Here is a 25,048-nt window from a genome sequence, read left to right as displayed (position 1 = left end):
CTGAGATCAGTGCTCATGTGCCCAGTGGAGAATTAAAAGTGATTACAAGTGAAAGTTCACACTGGGCACCTCGTGGATCTCTCTTATTCCATCCCATGAGATAATTGCTCATGAGCCCAATGAAATTTCCTTCTGGCTTTTGATGAACTGTGTTCTTTCCAGGAGGGAGAAAAAACAGCTCCAGCCATTTGCTTTAATTGGAGCTGACAGTTTGCAGATTTGAGCCTAGAGCCTTGGAAAAGCTCAGCAGCTGATGAGAATCCACTTTTTCCTCAATAGCAGATCTCAGAGTTAAACTCCCATTGCTTTACAATAAAAACAAATACTCCCTGCCCACACACACAACCACTAGGTAATGTTCAAGGGGAAAAAAAAGCAACTTATTTGCTAAGTTTGAATGAAGGTCTTTGCATAGTAAAAAAATGGGAGAATGGTATTTAAAATTTTCCGTGGAAGATCTCTGTAGAAAATGAACAAAACCTCAATATTATTGCATTGAGTGACTCTTCTCCATTTCCTGCCAGGAATCACCATCACTTTTCTGGCCCTTGGCACTAAGAAGTCAGCAATCAACCACCTGCATCCCTTTTTTCTGTGTCCAGAACAGTGACAAAAGCCACAATATTAAAAAAACACAAAACAAAACAAAACAAAAACCTTTAATAAAGTCAAATACAACCCACCCAGGGCAGCTGGAAAATCTCCACTGCTCTAAGAAGAAGCTTAACAGATCCATCAGGAAGGGTTTCAGTGTACTTTAGCATGCCTTGTGGGAAAGGATGGACTAGGTGGCCTCAGCAAAATCCCTTCCAGAACCATTTTCAATCATCTAGAAATAGAGGATCAGACAGAAACATATTCCAGCAGTGAGAAATCTGTCTTGGCAGTGGATTTCAGCTGTGCTCTTCCTTGACATTGCTCTAATGTATTTCTCAGAGGCAAGACCATCTGGCCCAGAGCTGATGGTGTGGAGCCCTGGTAAAGCTCAGGTCTGCATCTCTCTCACATCAGCTATCAACTCCTATTTACCACTAAAATCTGAGTTCTAGCACTTAAAAGTTCATAAAACCCCAGTCTAATGACATGATTGCCTTGCCTGTCCATAATGTCAGTAAGTGTCCCCGAAAGTCATTCAAAAATCAAAATGCTGATTTATTGCAGGAGTGAAAAAATCAAGAGAATTAAGAGATGGTTGATGTCCTGAGAGGTGGTTCAATAATGGGGCTGAGGAAACAGAGCTGTGGCTGTTTAGACTCTGGGACCCTCAGCACTGGTGGTATAAAGGGATTTACAAATCCTCTGAGTTAGGAACACAATTTTTCCTCCTCCTCTAATTTTCCCAAACGAAAAGCAGCTCCTTCAGCCTGGCATGAGGGAGCTGGAGCATAGAACCTGCTGGATCCCTGATGAGCCTTGAGAGCTCATCCTACCAACCTGAGATTCCCCTTCAGGCTCCCAGAACGGTCAGCACTGCACTCCTGCCTGCTTTCAGCCTGCAGCTTGCCCTTTCTGTGCTCTGAAAGCACAGAAGTCAGAAAAAAGCTCAGATCAGAAGGTTTGAAGTGGAATCTCTCCTGACACGCCTTTGGCCAGGCAGGCATGTGGGAGCAGAACAAAGTGAGGAGGAGCTCTTGCCTTCCTCACTCAGCCAAGGTTTGAGGAGCAGCACGTCCAGCAGTTCACCCCCAGGGCTGTGCATTTTACAAGTCCAGATGTTTTCTTTGGGGGCTCTGGAGAATCCAAGAGCACCCTGGGATGGGAATTGGAGCCTGAGGTACACGTGGGATTGGTGGCAGAGCCAGGAACAAAGCTCACACATCCCAACTCCAAGTTCTGCTCTCCACAGCCTGGTCACAGGAAAAGAAGGAAGTTTCAACCCCTAATCCAGCATGCATCCCTAATTCCCTTGGGATTCCATCAGGGAATGTGGCTCAAGGTCTAAGATCAATCAACAGAATATCTGCCAGCACATCAATGGAACCACACTGATTCCACAATCCGCAGAATTTTTCTGTGTTCTTGGAAATTTCAAACACTACTACAGAGGGAGAAGAATTATTTAAATTCTGCAAGTCTCCCAAGAAACAACAGACTACACCTTCTCTCTGTTTAAGGAGAATTTAATGATCTCTCTCCCATCAGAGCTTCCAGGGAGAGTGCATGGAAAGGTGAGAGAGCACTGTATTACAATTCTGGCCACTCCAAAAACACCCTAGACAAGCCATGGATTAGAATTCCTGAAAAACAACCAGAACTCCAAGAGGACTCTCCAATCTATCCCTAGAAAACAGCAGCTGAAGGGGAAGGGCAGGATCAGAGCTGCTGCGAGTGGCACAGCCCCAAATCCTGCCTGAGCCCCGAATCCTGCCCTCTGGAGCAGAGATGATGAGCAAAGCAAACAGATTTGATGGGAACAGGCAGGGACAACACAACCTCAGAGAGCTGAACCAGGCTGGAGGAAGCCTTCAACTCCAGAGAAACCACCAGGACCAGCCTCTGTGAGCAGCAAAATCAAACCTGCACCAGCACCAGGCAGGAGATGAGCTCGTTGCTGAGGCACAGCCACAGCTCTGAGCATTCTGTGCTGCTGGAGCCACCCACTTCCACATCAAGGCAGCTGAAAAAGCCATGGACATCCCTCTTCCCAAGAAAAAAGGGAAGGAGACAACTGCAACCACCACACTTACAGTACTCCCACAGTTTCTTGCAGTTTCCCAGACATTTGACAAAGTTTTAGTGGAAAAGGCATCCCAGTTCTTCCAAACAATCCCAGCAGTGCCCATTGCAGACCAAAGCAGGAGAATAACAGATTCTTCACACACGGATTTGGCACAGGATTTTCGCAGGCACAGAGCTCCAAACATGCACTCAAAATAAATGTCAAAACATATGATGCTGTACAGCAAAATCAGAATAAGCAGAGAATTGTGCTGAGCCAAGTATCACACAAATATGAAGCTCCTTCTCATGGCAGTGACTCACAGAGCTGTGCTGTGCAAAGAGGAGAGCATAGGAAACACATCCACCTTTGTGAAGCCTAAAAAGAAAATAACTCTTCAATAAAACAGAGCCTGTGGTGATGCTGGTAAATGACAGTTTGTTAATAATGCTGCAGGCAGCCTAAAGGAACTCCTGATCTTCCACCACAGAATTAAATAATCTGAAAAACAGGCGTAAGGTACTAACGCCTGTTAGTGGTAGAGCTGAGAGTACAGAGAGTTATCTGATACCCAAATATTGCCCTGTAAGTTAAAAAAGAACTTACTAAAGGAACCATCAGGTGCCCAAAAGATGTCACCTGCTCCAGACTCAAATCTACACACCCAGAGTTCAGAGCAGAAAGCAAAGCTCAAAACAGGGCAAGAACCTCTCCAGCTCCTCCAAGGCTGTGGAAGCTTCCTCTTTCTTATCTCCATTATCTGCCTGTCACACAGCATCATTCCCACCATAAAAATGTGAGATGTGGTTTATTTACAGGAGCTGCATCCCTCAACAATTCACTCCTCCAGATCCTGAAACCATGAATGAAAAATTCAACAGGTAATCAAGCATTGGAGGAAAGTCCTAGAAGGATGAACAACTGCATCATTCTTCACAGCAAGCAGTTTCAGGAAACCAGGGAGTTTCTAAACAGAGGAGAAATAAAAATGGTATCTCATTTGAGCCAAATACACTCCTCCTATAGCAACAGAGAAGTGCAGAGGATGTCATGAGGCTCTTAGCCAAAAAGAGAGAAGGTTCAGCAGTAAAGCCAAGCTCAAGTGACCTCCATGAAGGTGAGCCAGGGCTCACTTGCTTCTCAATGAGGTAGAAATCAGAATTTGTGACATTCAGAAAGTAATTCTGCAGCAGAGCATGGGCAGTGAAATGACAGCAAACACCTTCAGTGCCTCCAGCACAGCTGCACCAACTTCTCTGGGTTTATTTATTTAGTCTGGCCCTTTCTGCCTCCACTCAGGCAGACTGGAAATCCAGAAACACAGCAGAGAAAAAGCCCCATGTGCCTCAGCTTCGAGCTTCCTTCCTCACATGCTCCAGGGAAAATGAAATTCCCAGCAGGAATTGCTGCCCCCAGCTCAGGCAGCCCGGCCTTACCTGCAGTACCTGTCAGGAACAGGACGGGAACTGCACGGAACAGCACGGGAACAGCATGGAACAGCACGGGAACAGCACGGGAACAGCACGGGAACAGCACGGGAACAGCACGGAAACAGCACGGGAACAGCACGGAACAGCATGGGAACAGCACGGGAACAGCACGGGAACAGCACAGAACAGCACGGGACAGCACGGAACAGCACGGGAACAGCACGGAACAGCATGGGAACAGCACGGGAACAGCACGGGAACAGCACGGGAACAGCACGGGAACAGCACGGGAACAGCACGGAACAGCATGGGAACAGCACGGGAACAGCACGGGAACAGCATGGGAACAGCACGGGAACAGCACGGGACAGCACGGAACAGCACGGGAACAGCACGGAACAGCATGGGAACAGCACGGGAACAGCACGGGAACAGCATGGGAACAGCACGGGAACAGCACGGAACAGCACGGAACAGCATGGGAACAGCACGGGACAGCACGGAACAGCACGGAACAGCACGGAACAGCACAGAACAGCATGGGAACAGCACGGAACAGCACGGAACAGCACGGAACAGCACAGAACAGCATGGGAACAGCACGGAACAGCACGGCTGCTCCCACCTCCAGGGCGCCCGGGAAAGCACCGGGAAAGCTGGAGCACAGCAGCGCTGGATGCGGCCTCAGTCCCGGCCAAGGGGACAGAACCACCCGGGCCAAAGGGGCCAGAACCACCCAGGCTAAAGCAATCAGAACCACCCAGGCTAGAGGGGTCAGAACCACGCGGGCCAAAGGGGCCAAAACCACCCGGGCTAAAGGGGCCTCAATCCAGGCTAAAAGTGATGGAACCAGCCTGGCTAAAGCTGCCAGAACCACCCCGGCTGAAGCAGCCTCAATCCCGGCTAAAGCTGCCAGAACCACCTGGGATAAAGGTGCCACAACCACTCTCTCTAAAGTGGCCTCAATCCTGGCTAAAGGTGCAAGAACCAGCCCGGTAAAGTGGCCTCAATCCTGGCTAAAGCTGCCAGAACCACCCGGGATAAAGGGGCTGGAACCACCCGGGATAAAGGGGCCGGAACCACCCCCCTAAAGCGGCCTCAATCCTGCCGAAAGGTGATGGAACCAGCTCGGCTAAAGCTGCCAGAACCCAGGCTAAAGGTGCCAAAACCACCCCGGTATACGGGCCTCAATCCCGGCTACAGGGGCCAGAACACGTGGGCTAAAGGGGCCAGAACCATCCGTGATAAAGGGGCCAGAACACGCGGGCTAAACGTGCCAGAACTACCCGGGCTAAAGGTGCCAAAACCACCCCGGTATAGGGGTCTCAATCCCGGCTTAGAGGGGCCAGAACACCCGGTCTAAATGTGCCAGAACTACCCAGGCTAAAGCAGCCTCAATCCCGGCTAGAGGGGCCAGAACACCCGGGCTATATGTGCCAGAACCACCCGGGCTAAAGGCGCCAGAACCACCCGGTATAGGGGCCTCAATCCCGGCTAAAGCTGCCAGAACTACCCAGGCTAAAGGTGCCAGAACCACCCCGGTATAGAGGTCTCAATCCCGGCTTAGAGGGGCCAGAACACCCGGGCTAAATGTGCCAGAACCACCCGGGCTAAAGGTGCCAGAACCACCCGGTATAGGGGCCTCAATCCCGGCTAAAGCTGCCAGAGCCACCGTGGCTGAAGGACCAGCACCACGCCGGCTAAAGCGACCCGAACCCCGGCTCAAGGGGCCAGAAGCACCCCGGTGAAGAGGCCAGAAGCACCCCGGCCGCTGCCCCATCCCGAGGGAACACTCCCCGCGGGGGAAAAGCCGGGCACGTACCTCAGCGCCGAGGCAGAGCCGAGGATCCCCGGAGCCACCAGCCCGGCGCCGTCCCTGCTCCATCCCCGCCCGGGCGGGCGGAGAGCGCGGGCGAAGCCGGGCACGGGGCTGCGATCCGCCCTGCTGCCGGGGTGGCTGCGGCAAAACAGCCCTGCCCGAGCCCCGCCGCGGGTCCGTGTGTCCCGGAGCCCCGCCGCGGGCCCGTGTGTCCCGGAGCCGCGGGTCCGTGTGTCCGGAGCCGCGGGCCCGTGTGTCCCGAGCCGCGGGTCCGTGTGTCCGGAGCCGCGGGCCCGTGTGTCCGGAGCCGCGGGCCCGTGTGTCCCGGAGCCGCGGGCCCGTGCGTCCCGGAGCCGCGGGCCCGTGCGTCCCGGAGCCGCGGGCCCGTGTGTCCCCGGGCAGGGCCGCGTCCCCGCCGCAGCTCGGCCCCGGGGCCGCCCCGCCTGCGCTCCCGCGGGCAGCCGGGAGCTGTAGTTCCGCCCCGGGCGCTGCGACTACAACTCCCGGCAGCCCACGGGAGCCCAAGGGCAGCCCACGGGAGCCCACGGGCAGCCCACGGGAGCCCACGGGAGCCCACGGGGAGCCCAAGGGGAGCCCACGGGGAGCCCACGGGAGCCCACGGGGAGCCCACGGGGAGCCCACGGGAGCCCACGGGGAACCCACGGGAGCCCACGGGGAGCCCACGGGCATCCCACGGGAGCCAAGGGGAGCCCACGGGAGCCAAGGGGAACCCAAGGGGAGCCCACGGGGAGCCCACGGGGAGCCCACGGGGAGCCCACGGGCATCCCACGGGAGCCAAGGGGAGCCCACGGGAGCCCACGGGCATCCCACGGGAGCCCACGGGCAGCCCACGGGAGCCAAGGGGAGCCCACGGGAGCCAAGGGGAGCCCCGAGCAGCCCACGGGAGCCCACGGGGAGCCCACGGGAGCCCACGGGCAGCCCACGGGGAGCCCACGGACAGCCCAAGGGGAGCCCCGAGCAGCCCACGGGAGCCCAAGGGGAGCCCACGGGGAGCCCACGGGAGCCCCGGGCAGCCCACGGGAGCGCACGGGGAGCCCAAGGGGAGCCCACGGGAGCTCACGGCAGCCCCGGGCTCGGCCCGGCTCGGCTCGGTCCGGCTCGGCTCGGCTCGGCTCGGCTCGGCCCGGCTCGGCCCGGCTCGGCTCGGCCCGGCTCGGCTCGGCTCGGCTCGGCTCAGCCCGGCCCAGCCCGGCCCGGCCCGGCTCGGCTCGGCTCGGCCCGGCCCGGCTCAGCCCGGCCCAGCCCGGCTCGGCTCGGCTCGGCCCGGCCCGGCCCGGCCCGGCTCGGCTCGGCCCGGCTCAGCCCGGCCCGGCTCGGCCCGGCTCGGCCCGGCTCGGCTCGGCCCCGCCCGGCTCGGCTCGGCTCGGCCCGGCCCGGCTCGGCCCGGCTCGGCCCGGCTCGGCTCAGCCCGGCTCAGCCCGGCTCGGCTCGGCTCGGCCCGGCCCGGCTCGGCTCGGCTCGGCCCGGCTCGGCCCGGCTCGGCCCGGGGATGCGGGAAAGCCCGGGGCAGCGCCCGCCTTGGCCGGGCGGAGCGGCTGTGGGCGCCGCAGAGAGCCGATGGCTGCGGCAGCGTCAGAGCCTGAACTCTGGGGCTGCAGGCTGCAAAGGACCGGTGCAAACCCAGCTGCTGCCGCTCCGTACAGCCTGGAGGACTCGCTGTCCCTCGTCCTCTGCGTTGGCCGGGCCAGCTAAACGCACCAACTGGAAAAATGTGAATTTTGGAACCAGGGGGTTGATGTGCCTTGGTGCTGGCACGGCGTTTTCCATCGGCCTTTGGCCAGAGGGTGAGAAGGGAGTGCCAGGGAATGTTTGGGATGGGCTCAGAGCGTGCTCTGGTCTTCCCTCAGCTCGGTTCTTGCCAGGCAGATTTATGTTAATGCAGGTGTAAAAATGAATTTATGTTAATGTAAATGTAAAAATTATTTACGTTAGTGTAAATGTAAAGAGGAATGCAGGTGAGTGCAGTCAGCACCAGTTGTGAAGATCCATCCATAGGGTTTTGGGCTCACTCAATAAATACTGAGATAATTCAGCACTTACTTTTGTCAGTGCTTGTTCTAAGCTTGCATATCCAGGCTCTGAGTTATGTCAGGTTGGGTTTTTTTTTTCCCAAGCTAATTTCTCTTTAAAAAATAAAACCAAAATATTATACAACTTTAAAAAAAAAAAAAATTAAAGATAATCTCTCTTTTAAAAAATAAAAATTAAAACCGAAATGTTTTTAAATTGAAAAGAATTCAAATTCAAGCTGATCTCTCTTTAAAAAATAGAAATTAAAAATGAAATAGTTTAAAGTTGAAAATAATTAAAATTCAAGCTAATCTCTCTAAAAACAAAAATTAAAATAAATTGTTTAAAATTTGAAAAAAATCAAGCTAGTCTCTCTTTTAAAAATGAAATTAAAAATAAAATTGACTATTTGCAACGTTACTTTATCAGATATCACCAGCCCAAAATGCAGCAACGAAAACACAGCTTGGATTTGAAGGAAAATAACATTGAATATTGGGGAGAAACCTCTGTTTTTCCGTGCTCCTATCCCGGTTTTCCAAGGGTTTCAGCAGGAATCGTTCTCTGCCCGCTGGATGCCGCTGTTCCATAGAAATATTCAATATTCACGGGCTTCCTTCTGCACCTCCGGGCAGCCATGGAAGCCACTCCAGGGTCACCAGGCTATGTGCATTTACCCTTTTTTTGGTTTTTTTGGGGGAAAAAAATTGCCTTTTTTCCCCCCAAAAAAAATCTCCTTAATATTTTGCACCTTCCAGACCTGGCACGTGGAAAACTGGGGCCACTAGATGCTTTTGTGATGTTCTTGGAAGGTGAATATTTCATGAGATCAAAATGTATGGGTGGGATAAAAATGTATTGGTGATTGAGGGGAAAACAGGCTGCCCAAAATGTGTTTTCAGGTATAAAATATCTCTATAAAATATTTTTTTAAAAATTATCTATCTATCTATCTATCTATCTATCTATCTATCTATCTATCTATCTCTATATCTATATCTATATATAAAATATCATTCTACATATCTATATATATAAATATATTTTAATATATATAAAAATAAAATATAAAATACAAAAATATAATATATAAATATAGAATATAATAGTATAATATTATATATAGTATATATAATAATAGTATATATAGTGTGTATATATATAGTGTGTATATATAGTGTATATATATAGTATATATATAATATAGTATATATAGTATATATATAGTAATAGTGTGTATATATAGTATAATAATCATATAATAGATCATAATATATATACATATATAAATAGATAAATATATATAATAGACAACAATATAGAATATAGAATATGATCTTGTATATAATAAAAATAATTATATTAATAATACATATTGTATAAAACAATAAATATATTAAATATATGCATGTATACATTCTAAAATATACAAAATCATAAAATATAAAATAACTCCCCCAAGTGCATGTCCTGTTTTGCATGTTTAATACAGGGGAAAAAAATTTGTTTTGGAGAATCCTCTCCTTAAAAGCAGAGCCTGGAAGAGGCACCGGTGTTACCTTCGGAGGCAATGACCTGGATAAAGCAGCAGGGATGAGCGTGCTCCCACTTTTCAGGGAAAAAACCAATTTCTATTTAGAGCTCAGCTCAGCCTCAGACAAAGCAACGTGACCTACATCCCAGCTTGGGGAATTAACTTTGAGGAAATTCGGTTCCACGCTTTATTTCTCCTCTGAAGAAAACAGAACCACAGCTTAAGAGAATCCAAGCCCAAGGGGGATTCCTCTTTATTCCTTCCCAGCTGTTTTTAGCACTGAAAAACAGCTGGAAAATGTAGCAAAAATAAGAATGAAGGGTAGCAGGAGCAGGCAGGGACAGACCGTGATCCTGTGCCAACAGTTCTGCTCTTTGAGGGGGATTTGGGGTTTCTCCTCTTCCTCCCGTGACTGCTCCACACAATATCTAGGGCAGGATGCTCAGCATCACTGAAAAATTAGGAAAACTGGCTCAGTCTTCCAGCCTGTGCTGAGTGTCAGGTGGAAAATTGGCTGAATTCTGGGATGGCTGTGCCTAAAACCCAGTGCTGTGTGGAGGAGGAGCATAGCAGAGAACAGAAACTCATCATAAACTGCGAAACATCAAGTTTTCCCCCTGCACTCTGCCCACCTTCCTCAGGGAAAAAAAAAAGCAAAAATAAAAATAAAAAATAAAAGGCAAAATTCCCATTCAATTGTTTCAGTGTTGCTGACTTTGGGGTTAGAGGGTTCCAAAATCAGAGATGACTCCTGAGCCTTCCCTCCCTCATGTGATTTATTTGTTGTGCTGCAGGAGCACAGCAGATGGGATCCTGCAGGGCAAGCCTGTCCACGCTGCTGTAATAAAGAGGCATCTTGGCTTCTTTATTATTTTAAAATTCTCAGCACTCTGTGCTGGGATGGGTTTTTACCACCCCAGAATGCTAAAGGGAAAGCCTGGGAGCGTCCTGCTGCATTAACAGAGCCTTCAAAATCCCAAAGTGATCCTGAAAACATGGGCCCAACCCTGAACCTGAAAACAATCCTCTTTTTTTCTTTTTTTCCTGTTTTTTTTTAATTTTTTTTTTTATTTAAGCAACCCACTCATGTACCCCAGTCAAGGCCTGTGTGGCTGTAGATGAATATTTGGCTTTTTTTGCTGGGAATTTGGGTCCTTGTGCCTCCCTGTCTGTGATGCACACACAGGATTTTATGAATAGTGCTCCTGCTGTAAATCTTGTCAGGTCCTGTCCTAAATCAGAGTTAATTTTTAAAAGTCAAACTGCACACAGCAAATACACACAGGATTTTATTAATAGTATTCTTGCTGTAAATCTTGTCAGATCTTGTCCTAAATCAGAGTTAATTTTTAAAAGTCAAACTGCACACAGCAACCCCACACAAAGATTTTATGAATAGTGCTTGTGCTGTAATTCTTGTCAGGTCCTGTCCTAAATCAGAGTTAATTTTTAAAAGTCAAACTGCACACAGCAACCCCACACAAGGATTTTATGAATAGTATTCCTGCTGTAAATCTTGTCAGGTCCTGTCCTAAGTCAGAGTTAATTTTTTTGGGCCCATTTTGGTTCATCTTGGGTGCAGCCCTGGCTGGGCCCTTGTGCTGCCCGAGGTGGATCCATGGAGATCCTTTAATAAATCCCTGATTTATTCTTTAGCTCTTGTGCTGCCTAAGGTGGATCCATGGAGATCCTTTAATAAATCCCTGATTTATTCTTTAGCTCTTGTGCTGCCCGAGGTGGATCCATTGAGGAGATCCTTTCATAAATCCCAGATTTATTCTGTAACTGTCTATTTTCTGTTCCAGATCAGCCTTCCCTGTGCTCCTCAGGGTGTTTTAGTGCAGGGCTAATCCTGCACTTCCCCATCAATGCATCCTCTGCAGAAGAGGGGCTTGGATTCCTTTGGCCCAAAGGGGCTTTTTCCTTGTGTGAGTGGTGTAAGGGGGGCTGGGAGGGCTCCCCACGAGGTTTGTTATTGAGTGGTTTGTAGGGAACAGAGCTGGAGCTCCTTGAGGCTGACTTTGCAGGCAGTGCTGCCTGGAAGGAGTGTTTCTGTGCAGGGGAATTGGCTGCTCTGCCTCCAGCCAGGGGATTTGGGAGAGTCCCAGGCACTCCTGCAGATTTTATCTCCCTGGGATCACACAGGGAGGAAAATCAACAATGGGCCTCAAGACTTGGGGGGCTGCTCAGACAGGTAACAACCCAGTCAATCTAATATTTTTTGTGTTTAGAGATCTTTCTGTAATTAGCTGATTGTCAGCGTGATTGTTGGCCACAGCAGAGTTTTTGACAGGTTAATTTAACAGAACAAGAGCTGATTTCCATTTTTATGGCTTTGTGTTATTCTCCTTGTCAAAGTCTACTAAAGACAACCACTCCTGCCAGCTGGAGATGGATCCCTGGAAGGAGCTGCTGAATCCACCTCAGGAAGATTCCCAGATCCTCTCATCACTTCTGCATTCAGATGTAAACCTCAGACCCCGCATCTCTTTGGCAAAACCATGGGATTTTCAGAACCCAAAAGCATGGTTCAGGAAAGTTTCTTCTATTGAAAACCAACAATGATTAGGCAATGTCTAAAATCTCACCCTAAATGTGTCGATGGCTACAGTTAACACACAGTGACAAAGCAGAGATGAACGAAGCTCTTGGCTTATGGGGGTGTTAAAAACCAGACTGAAATCTCCCTGGCTGACTCCTTATGTGTAGAAATGTCAGCTTGAGGTGCTCAGAAATGATATTTCCAGCTTGATGTGGCACGGATATGAAGCATGAAGTCAGACAAAGCAGCCCCGTGCCCAAGTGATGAGGCTGGCTGATCCCACCGAATGCTTGTGCAGGCATGAAGCTTCCCCTGGAAAAAAACTGGAGTGAGATCATGAGGAATTCTCATCTCTCTGCCATGCCCAGGAGCCACAGGGAGCAGCAGAACATCCTGGAGGAGGGACCAGCACAGATCTGCTGCCGAGTGTTCCGTGTCAGCCCCACGCTGCTGCTGCCTCCTCCTCCCACCATCAGCTGCTCAGGCTCCAGCCTGATTAACAACAATTAAAATGTTCTTTATTTTCCCCGGAAAATCCCCCCCCACAACAGCACGCTGACTAATGGCACTTCACCCACAGCAGGGAAAATAATAGAATTATTATATGAATGAGAATTTCTGGAGGTTTGCACCTCCAGAGTCCTGCCTGGTGATGGTGTGAGGAACTCCTGGATGACCCAGGATGGTGGGGCTGAGGCAGACTGTGTGTCTGTCCTAAAAGAGGGGTGATGCTGGAACCCCAAGAGAGGCAGAAACAGCAAAATCAGCCAAAAATCCCTTTGCTATTGTTTGCTGGGGGGTGATGCTGGAACCCCACGAGAGGCAGAAACAGCAAAATCAGCCAAAAATCCCTTCACTATTGTTTGCTGTTGTTTTCTGGCACACTGCATTTTTATTACCTTTGGAATAAACTGGAATAAACTCTGGAATGTTCCTTGCCTCTAATAAAAATGTCTGAACCTTGGGAAGGCAGTAAAAGCAAGCAGGCAATGGAGTCACAGGCTCTGGGTGTACTGTGGTGCATTTGCTAAGCACAATATGTTCCTTGGTCCTTCTTGTTTGGTTTCATCCCTCTGATGAAAACTTTTATTGCTTTTTGATTAAAAACTAACTCAAATCACAGGCTGGTCAAGGACTGAAACAAGGGAGATTCCCAGTCCAAGCTGTAAAAGATGAGCTGGAACTAAAAGGCAAAGATGGGTTTTTTTCCCAGAGGATCTAAGAGTCACATGGTGGAGGTTTCTTGCACTGTAAATTCTTGGAGTAAAGACTATTTTTTTGAAAGAATAAAGAGCTTTTCTCAGAATACTTTGACTCTGGGAGCTGATATTTTAAAGTACCAAATAACTGCCAAAATAGCCAGACATTCAGTAATTGTGGATCTCCTTGTGCTCCAGTTTCTATGAAATGCTCATCTAGACAATGAATTTTACCTTTTAACTTAGAAAACCCCAATGTTTCTGCCTCATTTTGCTCCCCCTTTCCCCTTCTCTTGTATCCCAGAGGGTTCTGGGATCTCAAATCCTCCGTTTTAGGCACAGCACAGATGACTCAAAGGACATCTGTAGGCTTGGGGAAGAGAACTCAGAGCACTGAGCCAACATGTCATCGTGAGATGAAGAATAATTTCAACAGCACATCCTGGAAAATGGTCCCATCAGTTCCCCGGGGCTGCCTCTAATGAATTCTAATTAGAAGCTGTCACTTCTTGTTATGGGAAAACAGGAATGCTTCAGCTCTCCCACCCCTTAACCTTGGAGACACCGAGGTGAGATCTGTCCCCAGGAATTTTAGGGCATTTTTTGCTCTTGGAGGAAATGAATTGGGAATTTCTGTGTGGGAAAAGGCAGCCAGCTCCAGGAGTGCTGGTTCCTCTCATGCTCTCAATCCATGCACATCAAGGTGCTCGCTTGGAACACTTTCAAACAGTTGTGCCTGTCATTTCTCATCCTCTGGACTCCTGCCTCAAACTGCTCCTCCCCTGCTCACCCGATTCCCTCCCACATTTGTGCACTGGATTCCCAGAGTGGGATTCCCTAAAAGGCAGATCCAGACCCCATAAATCCTTTTGGGTGAGTGTCCAGCGTGAAATGTGGCACATTTGTCTGTAGATTTATAAAACTGCAACCCCTAAACAATGCAGCCTCCTCCCAGCACATTCCTTCCATCCATCCATCCTTCCATCCATCTTTTTCAGCCACTTGGTTTCTCGACAGAATTTACATAACCTGCCTGAAAACACTCCCACAGCTGATTAAATCCTGCTATGGAATCCAAAGCTCTGATGAAAAGGCTGGAGCTTCCCAGCACGGCACTGCTTGCACAGAGGGTCAATACTCACAGTTTGTTCTACAGGGGAGAAAGTGGCATTTTCTTTACAATTCCATACGCCCCGAGCTTTCCCATGGGAATTGCTTGCTCTGTTCAGATTATTATTTTAAAGCTGTCATCAGATGTGATCACCCACTGGATTAGAGGGAGCAAAAGGAGATGATCAGATAATCCCTGAGCCACAAAGCATTTTGAGTTGGGTTTGGAGGGAGCTGTCACCTATGGTCAATTTGTTTAGCTCAGGGGATTCTCCTCCTCTGTGTCTTCCTAAAAATACTCGTGCAGACCTTGAGAGATGTGGGACGTTGTGGGGATTTGTATGAGGAAGAATCCTCTGAATCATTTAAATATGAAGCAAAGCCTTTGGCTCTCACTGGCTTTAGATCTGGTGCAGAAACCTGGAGTTAAATATAAACCTGAGTTTATTGCAGGAGTAAAGCTATTTGTTACAAAAGTAAAGCGCCTGCTCACAGACATCCTGTCAATCAAATCTTTCTCAGATAAACATTCCCTAATCCAGATTTTAACCTTTTCCAGACTCCTCTCTGTCACAAACCTCAAACACTCCCAGTATTTCTCAGGCAGGAATCAGCACATGAGGAAGTAATTAATGCATGCAGGAGAGGGGGGGAAAAAAATTTTAAAAATAATAAAAAAAAAAAAAAGTGCTGAATAGAGGCAAAATTGAGACTGAAACCCCTCATCCCACGGGCTGCCTGCTCAGTCCTCAGGATGCAGACAGGACATTCCAGCTCCTGAGAAACAGCCTGAAGAGATGCTGGAGCATTCAGCAACCCCCAGGCCTGGGCATTTGTGTAAAGACACAGTTGGGCAGTAAATCTGTCTGGACCAGTGGAGTGTCTAGGACTGAAAATCTGGGAGTAGGAACGAGGTTATTTTTCCCTGGTCCTACACACACTCAATCCATGGCAGACAAATGCTGCCATGGAACATCCCATCAGTGCCGCTCTGCTTTTCAGAACGAGCTGCACTAATCAGTTCATTCATTAAGGAAAGCCTATAATGTTTAGTGGAAGCTGTATCAGAGCCAAATCACCCCATTTCCAGCAGGCTGAGCCTCACCCAAGGTCTGGCAGAACAAAGCCACCAAATCCACTTTAAATGCTTGGAGGGGGAAAAAAAAAAAATCCAACCATAAAGAAGTTCGTTTGGATAAATCCTAACCTTACAGGAACACCGTGCCTCAGTTTCCCTGATGACAAATGGGGGTGACACAAGTGCCACTCAACCAATTCTCAGCAGTGCTGTGAGGCTCGTTGGATTTATGAAACCACCACGCGTGACTCTTAGAGGGGAATTGCTGCTGAAGAACTGTTGTGATTGTTGCTGATTCCCCAGGTGCCTGAAAGAGGGAACTCGGCAGAATTCCAGAAGAAATATCCTTGTGAGCTCACATAAAAGATGAGCCAACCTGGCAGTCCGAGAAGATTCATTGCAGGTCTTAGATCTGAGCCCAGAACACAGGCAAGGCTCCGGGAGCTTTGTCTGTCCCACGAGGTGCAAAATTATGGAATGGTTTGGGTTGGAAGGGACCTTTAAAGGTCACCGTGTGCATCACACACCTGGGTAAAACCAGAAGAGAGGAGCCCACATGGAGGGCACGTCCAGGGCACCTTGGAACCCCCAATCCCTGGAAGTGTCCAGGGCTGGGTTGGACCGGACTTGGAGCAGCCGGGGGTAGCGGAAGGGATGAGCTTTAAGTTCCCTTCCAACGCAAACCACTGGGAAAAAGCCAAACTCCCACCTTTCCCCTCGTGCCTTTATCAGCTCCTATTTTCCCGAGGAGAAAGCACAGCTTTTTAGGAGCTTTTAAAGAACCCGTGCGAGGATGCTCTCCCGGCCCATCCATTCCCGTGTCCCTCATCCATCTCCCGTTAGCAACAGGTGCCGGAGCAGGGAAGGGAACGCACGGACGAGGGGCTCCGGGGGATGCCTGACCGGCGGGGCAGGGCTCGGGACTCGGCTGTCCCCTCGGCTGTCCCCTCGGTTGTCCCCTCGGTTGTCCCCTCGGCTGTCCCCTCGGTTGTCCCCTCGGTTGTCCCCGGTCCCCGCAGCCCCTCCCGCCGCCGCGGGCGGACTCTCCGCCGCCGCAGCCCGGATGCCGCCGCGTTCCTGGCCGCTCTCCCGGCCCCGGTGCCGCCGCTTCCTCCAGGATCTGCCGGCGGGGGAAGCCGCGGGGAGGGGGCCCACGGGCTTCTCCTCCTCTCGCCGGGTTATTTTTTCCGGTGCTTGCTCCAGCGGGGGAGGTGGGAAGAGCCAAAGGCGGCGGTACCCCCTTCCCGCCCCCCCCATCTCCGCCGCAGCACATGGGAAGCAAAAGTTTTCCTCCTCCTCCTCCTCCTCCTCCTCCTCCTCGTCCTCCTCCTCCTGCTGCTGCTGCTGCTGCTGCTGCTCGCTGCCCTCCTCCCGCTGCCCTCGGCCCGGAGCTCCCGCTGGCCGCCCCCCGAGGATGCTCGGGCTCCGCTCGGCCCCCGATGTCCCGGCGGCCGGCGAGCAGTAGAGCCCGGCGGGAGCCCCGGAGGGAGCGGAGCCGAGCCTGGCCCCGCACCTTCCGCGGGGATCCGCGCCTTGGCGGGGGAGAGCGGCTGCTGGGCGGAAAGAACCCGATGCTCTAGCAGCGCTGCATCGCCGAGCCGAGCCCCGCCATGGGCAGCGGGATGTGCTCCAGGAGGCAGAAGGGGCTGCTGCAGACCGCCTTCTGCCTGCTCACCCTGGCCTGCCTGGCCTCCGGAGTTTTCCTCTACAACCACTTGCAGCAGAAGGTGCGGAGCGCCGAGGCGCTGGCGCAGAAATACAAACAGCAGCAGGAAGCGCTGTCAGCCCAGCTCCAAGGTGAGTGCCCGCTCCGAGGTGCCCCTGGCTGGGCACACCCTGCCCCGACCTCTCTCCCTCCCGGCCCTGCTCATCTCTTGGCTTTGAAGATGCTGATTCCTTTCCCGTTTCCTTTCGTGCTGTTTGGATGCCAGGAATTAGAGCAGCCTGGAGTCTGAGTTAGCAAAGGGGGGGTCGGAGCTGGATCGGCTGCGTCGCGTCTATTCCAATTCTTCTCCCTTTGGCCGCCAATCCAAACCCCGGTCACGCCAAATGCGAGGCAGTAAAAACGCAGGGCAGGCTCCGAGATGCTGCTGTGGGAGTGAGCAGAGAGGGAAGGGATCTGTCCCTGAAGTTTTGGCACAGTCCGCCGCTGCCCGCTGCCTCTGCAAGGAGATAAAACCCACCTCGCTCTCGAGAGGTTGGTCCGGACTAAAACAGCCCGGGACTAAAATAGTCCGGGACTTAGAAAGCCGTACCAGCATTTTGGGGCTGATGGATGCTGCAGATTTTTGGCTCCCTAAAACAACGACAAGAAGAGGAGGAGGAGGAGGAGGAGGAAGAATTGGCTTTTCTGATCCCGCTGACAAACCCACCTCGTTCTCGAGAGATTGATCCGGGATTTAAAAAGTCCTGCCAGCTTTTTGGGGCTGATGGATGCTGCAGATGTTTAGGTCCCTAAAAACAAGGGGAGGAAGAAGAGGAGGAGGAGGAGGAGGAGGAAGAGGAGCAGGAGGAGGAAGAACTGGCTTTTCTGATCCCGTTGCTCAGCGCTTGGCTCTCCTGGCAAGAGCTGCCGGAGAGCGGAAGGCAAACACAGCGTGTGGATTCCTCCTCCCCCTCTCTCCCCTCATTTGTCCTCCTTACATAAATGCCTCACTGTGGGAAAATGGGATTTTAGCCCTCGGGGAGCTGCCGGCAGGGAAGGCTGAGGAGGACACGCGGTTACTCCACCGCTGAACTTTTATCTCCTTTGTCCAGCCTATCATTCCAGCCTCGCTGGGTGTGCCAAGGCCACGTTTCCAGCAGCTGACACAGGATTTGGAGTCTCTGGAGGGCTTTGCTGAGCTCCCCGTGGAGGAGAGGTTTGGTGGGAATGCCCTCGGGGCAGGCAGCACTCGGGTGTGTGATGCTGGAGGACGGGCTGTCCCTGGAAATACCCACAGAATGAATCCATGTGGCCAAAAATCGTTCTGCTCAAGGTCAAGAGATTATTTAACCCATTCCCCCCCCCCCCCTTCCTAAAAAGTCAGTTTAGATCACAGTGTTTATAGGGAGCTCTTCCCCAGCTAAAATCAAATACAGGGAGTTCTGTCATGACCTTTGTGGACACATCCAGGAATATTCTTCCTACAGCCCGTGTTGCTGGGGCATTGTACAGATCTGTGGTTCAACATTTGAGTCTTTTAGGGTTAAATCTTCTCCCGGTGTCTCTGTGCTGCAAACGGAGCATCCCAGCAGGGCTGCTGGTGCCCAGGGCTGTGTGTTGTGTTTGCACAGTGTGGGGGGTGTGTGTTCCTCTCCAGGAAACAAAATCCAATCATCCTTGGGAATGGATCTCATTAATGTGTGTTCAGGGCTGTTATCTCATGGTTTGGTTCCATTTTGCCTACACCTACAGCTCAGTCCCGGCCACGATTCCCACCTGCAGCCCAGGTTTGGGATGTGCAGGGATCAGCAGGGCAGAAGTTAACCCACTTTCCTCCCTGGTGTGCCAGCATCTCTTGCTCCTCTTGCAGAGAGGGGCTGCTTCTCCCGAGGATGACAGCAGCAGCCTCAGGGAACCCCAATTTTGGGAACAACAGGCCAACAACTGAGCCAAGCTCATATTTTTTCCACCCAAACGTGTGAATTGCAGAGCTGCAGCCTGTTGCTGGAATTCCTAACCCCCTCTCAGTCCTCCCGTTCCTAAATACAGTTGTTGCCATGGCTACCCTTTTTTTTTATTTTGAGAAGACACTCGCTTGTCCAACAGTTTTAACAAAGGCAAGGCTTCTTTTTGGGTTTGGCTGCTGGGGGAAGCCTGGCAAGGGGCGGATGGGAGAGATGCTGGTGGGAGGCTGGCACATCTGGCTCTGGGGCTGTGGCTGCTCCCTGCAGTGCTCTGGGGACAGCCCTGGGACTCTGGGCTCTGTCCCTGCACTTGTTGCATGACTTTAATTCCTTTTTGTGCTCTTCTGCACCTGGCCCTGCCCTATCAGCCAAGGGGTTTCATTGTTTTTTTCCTTTGGCAGCAGGTGAGGGTGTCCTGGCTGGATTCCAGCTGGATTTACACGCTGACCACCCTCCATTCTCTGCTCTAAAAGCAAATTGTTCAAGACTTCCTGGCTCCCTGGCCTCCGAACTGTGCCGTGCCGGTTTGGTCAGACGAGCTGCTGCTGTGTCTCAGCACAAAGATGAGGGAAGAATCATGGAATTTTGGATTGTCCTGAGCTGGGAGGGACCCACTGGGATTATTCCAGTCCATCTCCTGGCCCTGAACACCCCCAGGAGCTGAGACACTGCTGAATCCCTGCTCTGTGTGAAGATAAACCCACTTTGGGCTCTGGGAACCTGTAGGAAAGGCAGGAGAGATTAAAACTTCCTTTTCTAGCCATTGGAGGTTACTTCAGTTGATCTGACTTGTAAAAACAGGGTCGGGGAGAGCCAGATTTTGTGCTGTGAAATGCAGAACGAGCAGCCTGTGCTCGGGAGCTGTCGCTGAAGCCTCCCCAGCTCTGGGATGGCCTCGTGAGGATCTGTGGCTGTGGGTGTTAACACAGCCCATCGCTGCTGGGAATGTCCCATCCCATCAAAGCCCGGCCCTCAGGAGCTCATCTGCAAGAAATTCGGATGTGAGGGAGTCAGAAAGTGAGTGCCCAGGGCTCCCAAATCCTCTGGGGAGTGGCTGATGTTCTCAAGCTGACAATTCCCTTGGACAAGGCTTTCTGGAAGCACCCAAGGCCCTTTGTGTGCTCAGGGTGCCATCGGAGCAGTCTGTTGGGGAAAGTGCTCCTGAAAATAAAGCTGGCACACTCGAGGAGACCCTTGGGCAGCTGCAGAGCTGGGTTTGCTGCTTGGCAGGGGGAAACATCCCTCCAAGACTGGAACCACTGCTGGAATGGTGTGGAGAATTGGGTTCAGAGGAAGGTCTGGGTGGAGTGGTTTGAGCATCTTCATCACTGGGATGTCTGCGTGTTGACAAAGACGAGGAAGGAGACAGCCTGGCTCACCTGTGGCCTCCTGCTGCTCCTTGAGGGGGGTGAGAAGGGACAGAGGAATTTTCTGCTCCAGCATGACCTGAGTGGAGCTGGCAGGGTGCAAAAATCCCCTTGGAGTGAGAGCAGGAGCCCCCTGGGGCTCTTGGCGTGGCAGATCTCAGCAGGGAACGGATCAGCACTGGCTTCATTTTCATTTTCCTGCAGACCACGAGTTATGGCACCACTGGCCCCCAAAATTCTCGGCGGGAATCTTGGTTCTGGGAGTTTCATTTCACCCCTCCCCTCTGAGTGCTGCCCGGTGCCATCCTGGAGGATGAGGGCATGAGGAGCCCGTTGGAGCTGAGTGTGGTGGCATTGTCACATTGTCAGAGTGCAGGACACCCCTCTGGCTGCCCTGGCTGCCTCCAGACCCTGGCAGGGGCTCAGAGACCCTGGAATGGAGTCCAAAACTCTGAGGTTTTGGTTTTAGCCCATGGAAAATGCTGCCAACTCTGTATGAGGAATTACAAACCACAAGGGTTTGAGCAGTGTGGTAGTTGGAGTAACACAGGGTTAAAAAGTAGAATTTTGGGGGTTTTAGAATGGGGTTCAAGGGGACAAATTGGAGGGATTTGGGTGTGTCCTGACCTTCTTCTTCTTATTATTGTCCTCCGTGTCTTGGTGTGCTGGTGTCACTTTTTTATTGGTTTAAGGTAGAGACACACTGTCCAAAATAAATGATAAATATTGGCACGTTATTGTAAATATAGCACAAGTAGTTTTTGGTATAAAATATAAACACCGCCCTGAGGGCAGACAGAAACCATGGCCGAGCTGCTGGACAGAGCTCAGCAGGTCAGAGAAAGAATGTTTTAGATAAGGGAAAATAAACAGCCTTGAGAAGCTGATCCTGAACACTCAGACTCCTTCTCTGGCTGCAGGGCTGGGAAAAAAAGGATTTTTACACCCTTGGAGTCATCCCAACACCCAGACCCCGAGACCACATCAGAGTGGATCCATCACCATCCTCCACCTGCCACTGACTTTTTGGTCATTTCCATTCTCAGTTTTTGTGCAGAGGGCCGCTTGCTTCAGGTTTTCTCAGTGGGCTGTGGAAGGGAAAAACAAAAATCTGTCCTGCACTGAGGGCCAGTCAATGGCTGGGTTGTGGAAAAGGAAAAATAAATCTCTCCTGCATGGTGCTGGGGCCTTGCCAGAGCAGGTGACTCTGAGCCCACAAAAAACACAAATTAAACATCCCTTGGGCATCACATCAAAGCAAAACCTGAGTGCAAATATTGCAAATTGTGGGTGAGACTGGTGTGTTGTACTGCTCTGCAGCCCAAATTCCCCTCTCTTTATTCCTTTCTGTGGATAAGATGCTGGAGAAGGGGAATCACTTTCAGGCTGCTTCTCTGTGGGTGAATGGCAGGCTGTGACAGAAAAATATCTGATTTTTTTTAATGGTGAGAAAGAGATTTGGATTTTTTTTTTTTATGATGGGGAAAATATCTGAATTTTTTTAATGGTGGGAAAAATATCTAAAATTTTTTTAATGGTGAAAAAAAATCTGATTTTTTTTAATGGCGGGGAAAAGATACGGTTTTTTTAATGGTGGGAAAAATAACTGAATTATTTTTAACGGTGGGGAAAATATCTGAAATTTTTTTAATAGTAAGGAAAAATATCTGATTTTTTTCTAACGGTAGGAAAAAAGTCTATTTTTTTTTTTTTTTAATGGTGGGAAAAATATCTATGGGGAAAAGATATGTGGGGATAAATTGGAGTTTGTCATGCTCTGCCTCTCTCTGCCCCCACAGTGGTGTACGAGCACCGGTCCAGGCTGGAGAGATCCCTGCAGAAGGAGAGGGGGGAGCACAAGAAGACCAAGGAAGGTGAGTCCCAGCAGTGGCCAGGCAAAGCCCCAGCTGTCCCCAAAGCCCCAGCTGTCCCCAAAGCCCCAGCTGTCCCCAGAGTCTCTCCTGACCCAGTGTGGCTGTCTGGTTGTCCCTGGGTGGAATTTGGGAGCAGTGGAGTGACGAGCCCGTGGGCAGAGGGTGCTGGCAGGTGGGCTCTGCTCTCTCCTGTTGCCCTGATTTTTAAAGGTGTTAAGTTTTCTTTTATAGTTCTTTTGAAAGTTTTCAAGTTCTTTTAAAGGTTTTCTATGCCTTCTGGTGTTTATCTATTTCTACTGCAGTTCTCACACTGTTCATGTAAACAATGATTGTTTTACATTCTTTGTGGGAGGAGAGAATTGATGAGCTGTTGGTTTGACCAGTGTGGTTGGAGAGGTGGGAACGTCATCCTCCAATCCACTGGCACTTTTAGATTTCTATATATTGCGAGATCAGAAATAAAATTAGTTTTTTATTCTCTTTTGAACTTACCAGACTTCTGTGTACTCATGGGTTTGGGTCTCACAGCACCTTTTCCAAACTCACCCCTTCTCAGGGTCTGGGTGTAAAAATCCATTTTTTCCCAGCCCTGCAGCCAGAGGAGTCTGAATGTGCAGGATCAGCTTCTCAAGACTATTTCCCCTTATCTAGAACATTCTCTCTCTGCCCTGCTGAGCTCTGTCCAGCAGCTCGGCCATGGCTTCTGTCTGCCCTCAGGGGGTGTTTGCATTTTATATTAAAAACTATGTGTACAATGTGCCAATATCTATAATTTATGTTGGACAGTGTGTCTCTACCTTAAACCAATAAAAAAGTGTTACCAGCACACCAAGACACAGAGGGCAAGGAGAAGGAGAAGAGGGTCAGGATACGCCCAAATCCCTCCATTTTGTCCCCTTGAACCCCATTCTAAAAACCCCAAAATTCTACTTTTCCACCCTGTGTCACTCCAACTACCACACTGCTCAAACCCTTGTGGTCTGTAATTCCTCACACAACGTTGGCAGCTTTTTCCACGGGCTAAAATAGAAGCCACGGGTGGTTTTGACTTGGTGCCAGGGGCCTGGAGCCAGCCAGAGGGATGTGCTGGGTTCCCACAACATCTCAGCTCAGAGCACCCCAAAAAGTTCCTCGGCTCCCTCGGCATCGCGCTGCGGCTCTTTGTTTGTGACCTGGGAGATCAGCGCTGCTCTTGGCCGTGGGATGGGATGGGATGGGGAGTGCTGGAAAGGATTTTTGGGTGGCCAGCTCCCATGGAAAGCACTCCCACCTTCCCCAGGGCATGGGATTCTCTTCCAGCAGCATCTGCCCTCCAGCTTGCTCCCTGTGGGAACTCAAAATGTCCCTCAGACATTTTTAGAGGTTCCAGGCCTCGATCAGGAGCATTTTAGACCCCGGCAGGCAGCTGCAAACAGCTGTGATTTTGAGTTTGAGCCATGGAATGAGTTACCAACTTTGGAGGTAGAACAAGCAGTCACAAAGGGTTAAATGGGATAGTAAAAGTAGTTACAAAACAGAGGGGAAATTTTTTTAGTATTGTACAGGGGGGTTTTAACATTTGTACAGGGGGGCTTTTATTTTGTACGTGGGGGTCAGAAGTTCTAAGATGGAGGAAAGTGGGCTGACCCTGTTCTTCCTCCTTCTTCTTCCTTGCCTCCATGTTCTTGGTGATGTTGGCACTCACAGATTGGTTTAGAGTAGAAAAACACTTTGTAATACAGGTAGTAGGTATTGCGGGAAACTATAAACATGTAATACGTAATATATCATATAAAATATGATATATTACGTATTGCAGCCCTGGGTGGGGAGGGAGAAGAAGAAGACACAGTCAGAGAGGATGTCAGGGTGTGTGTGTGCCTCTGCCTGAGCTGTGAGCAAACCACAGCAGCCCCAGAAGAAAATCTTTTAGATAACTCACAATAAACTGCCTTGAGACCGAACAGCAAAAGGCTGTGGAGTTTTTCTTTGGAATCACGGGTTGGAGGAGAAATTTCACCACCACACGGGACCCCAGAGCAAGGCTGGGGTTCCCACAGTTCCCTTGCTGCCTTTTGCTCAGCAAAAACTTCCAAAAGGGAACGATAAACCCGAACTTGGCGTGTGGTTCGAAGAGACGCGCGTCACATCGCGTAGCAGAAAACTCAGAGTTGAAGGTTTTAAACGATAATAATCTCTAAAAAGCAAGCTGGACGTTCGAAAGCAAAGCTGCTCCTTCTTCCTTCCCCTCCGAAACCCAAAAATTGGGAAATCCCACCTCACTGAGCTGCCTCCTTTTCTTCCCTCTCTAGATTTTTTAGTGTACAAGTTGGAAGCTCAGGAAGCTCTCAACAAGGAGAAGGTGGGTGTGCTTTGCCCCAGGCTCTCTGGGGAACAATGGAAATGTTATTTTCTGTGCCACCAGGGTTTATTCCTTTCCCGGAGCATCTGTGGAGGAGGTGCTGGAGAAAGGGAATCATTTCCAGGCCACTCCTCTGTGGGTGAATGCCAGTCTGGGACAGAAAAATATCTGTATTTTTTTTAATGGTGGGGAAAAATATCTGAATTTTTTTAAATGGTGGGGGAAATATCTGAATTTTTTTTTTTTTAATTATGGGGAAAATATCTGAATTTTTTAATGATGGTAAAAAATATCGGATGTTTTTTGAATGATGGGGAAAAAGATCGGAATTTTTTGAATGGTGAGGAAAATATCAGAATTTTTTTAACAGTGGGGAAAATATATTATTTTTTTAAATGATGGAAAAAATATCTGATTTTTTAAAATGATGGGAAAAATATATGATTTTTTTTAAT

At 50.1% G+C, this 25,048-nt stretch overlaps 2 protein-coding genes and 1 long non-coding RNA gene across 12 annotated transcripts in view; 1 reads left to right on the top strand and 2 right to left on the bottom strand.

Moving 5' to 3' along the window:
* The window catches only part of MIB2 (MIB E3 ubiquitin protein ligase 2), a 51,187-nt gene extending 45,101 nt beyond the window's left edge, over positions 1-6,086 (bottom strand). For 4 of the 5 annotated variants that reach the window (XR_014949766.1, XM_085558726.1, XM_021529854.3 and 1 more), the window contains exon 1: positions 5,912-6,085. The gene's annotated coding sequence lies outside the window, so the exon portion shown is untranslated. Of the gene's footprint in view, positions 1-5,911 lie in introns of all 5 variants that reach the window. The other variant, XM_021529855.3, reaches the window with a different exon arrangement.
* Positions 6,087-10,749: 4,663 nt separating this feature from the next.
* Positions 10,750-16,400, bottom strand: LOC144247432 (uncharacterized). Its single transcript, XR_014949765.1, has 2 exons — positions 15,532-16,400; positions 10,750-12,327 (listed from the first exon to the last, which is right to left on the bottom strand). It is a non-coding gene; the product is annotated as an uncharacterized LOC144247432 (long non-coding RNA).
* Positions 16,401-16,626: 226 nt separating this feature from the next.
* Positions 16,627-25,048, top strand: part of LOC110470343 (uncharacterized) — a 30,315-nt gene continuing 21,893 nt past the window's right edge. For 4 of the 6 annotated variants that reach the window (XM_077788114.2, XM_085558723.1, XM_077788113.2 and 1 more), the window contains exons 1-3: positions 16,627-17,199; positions 22,178-22,252; positions 24,544-24,593. In XM_077788114.2, the coding sequence (XP_077644240.2) occupies positions 17,013-17,199; positions 22,178-22,252; positions 24,544-24,593 (312 nt within the window). In that variant the 5' untranslated portion in view covers positions 16,627-17,012. Of the gene's footprint in view, positions 17,200-17,302; positions 17,600-22,177; positions 22,253-24,543; positions 24,594-25,048 lie in introns of those variants that run through there. The other 2 variants (XM_085558722.1, XM_085558724.1) reach the window with 2 other exon arrangements.

The sequence above is a fragment of the Lonchura striata genome, chromosome 21 (genome assembly GCF_050655825.1).
Source record: "Lonchura striata isolate lonStrDom1 chromosome 21, ASM5065582v1, whole genome shotgun sequence".
NCBI lineage: Eukaryota > Metazoa > Chordata > Aves > Passeriformes > Estrildidae > Lonchura > Lonchura striata.
The sequence above is the reverse complement of the archived record's forward strand: the minus strand, read 5'-3'. Positions and strand labels throughout refer to the sequence as shown.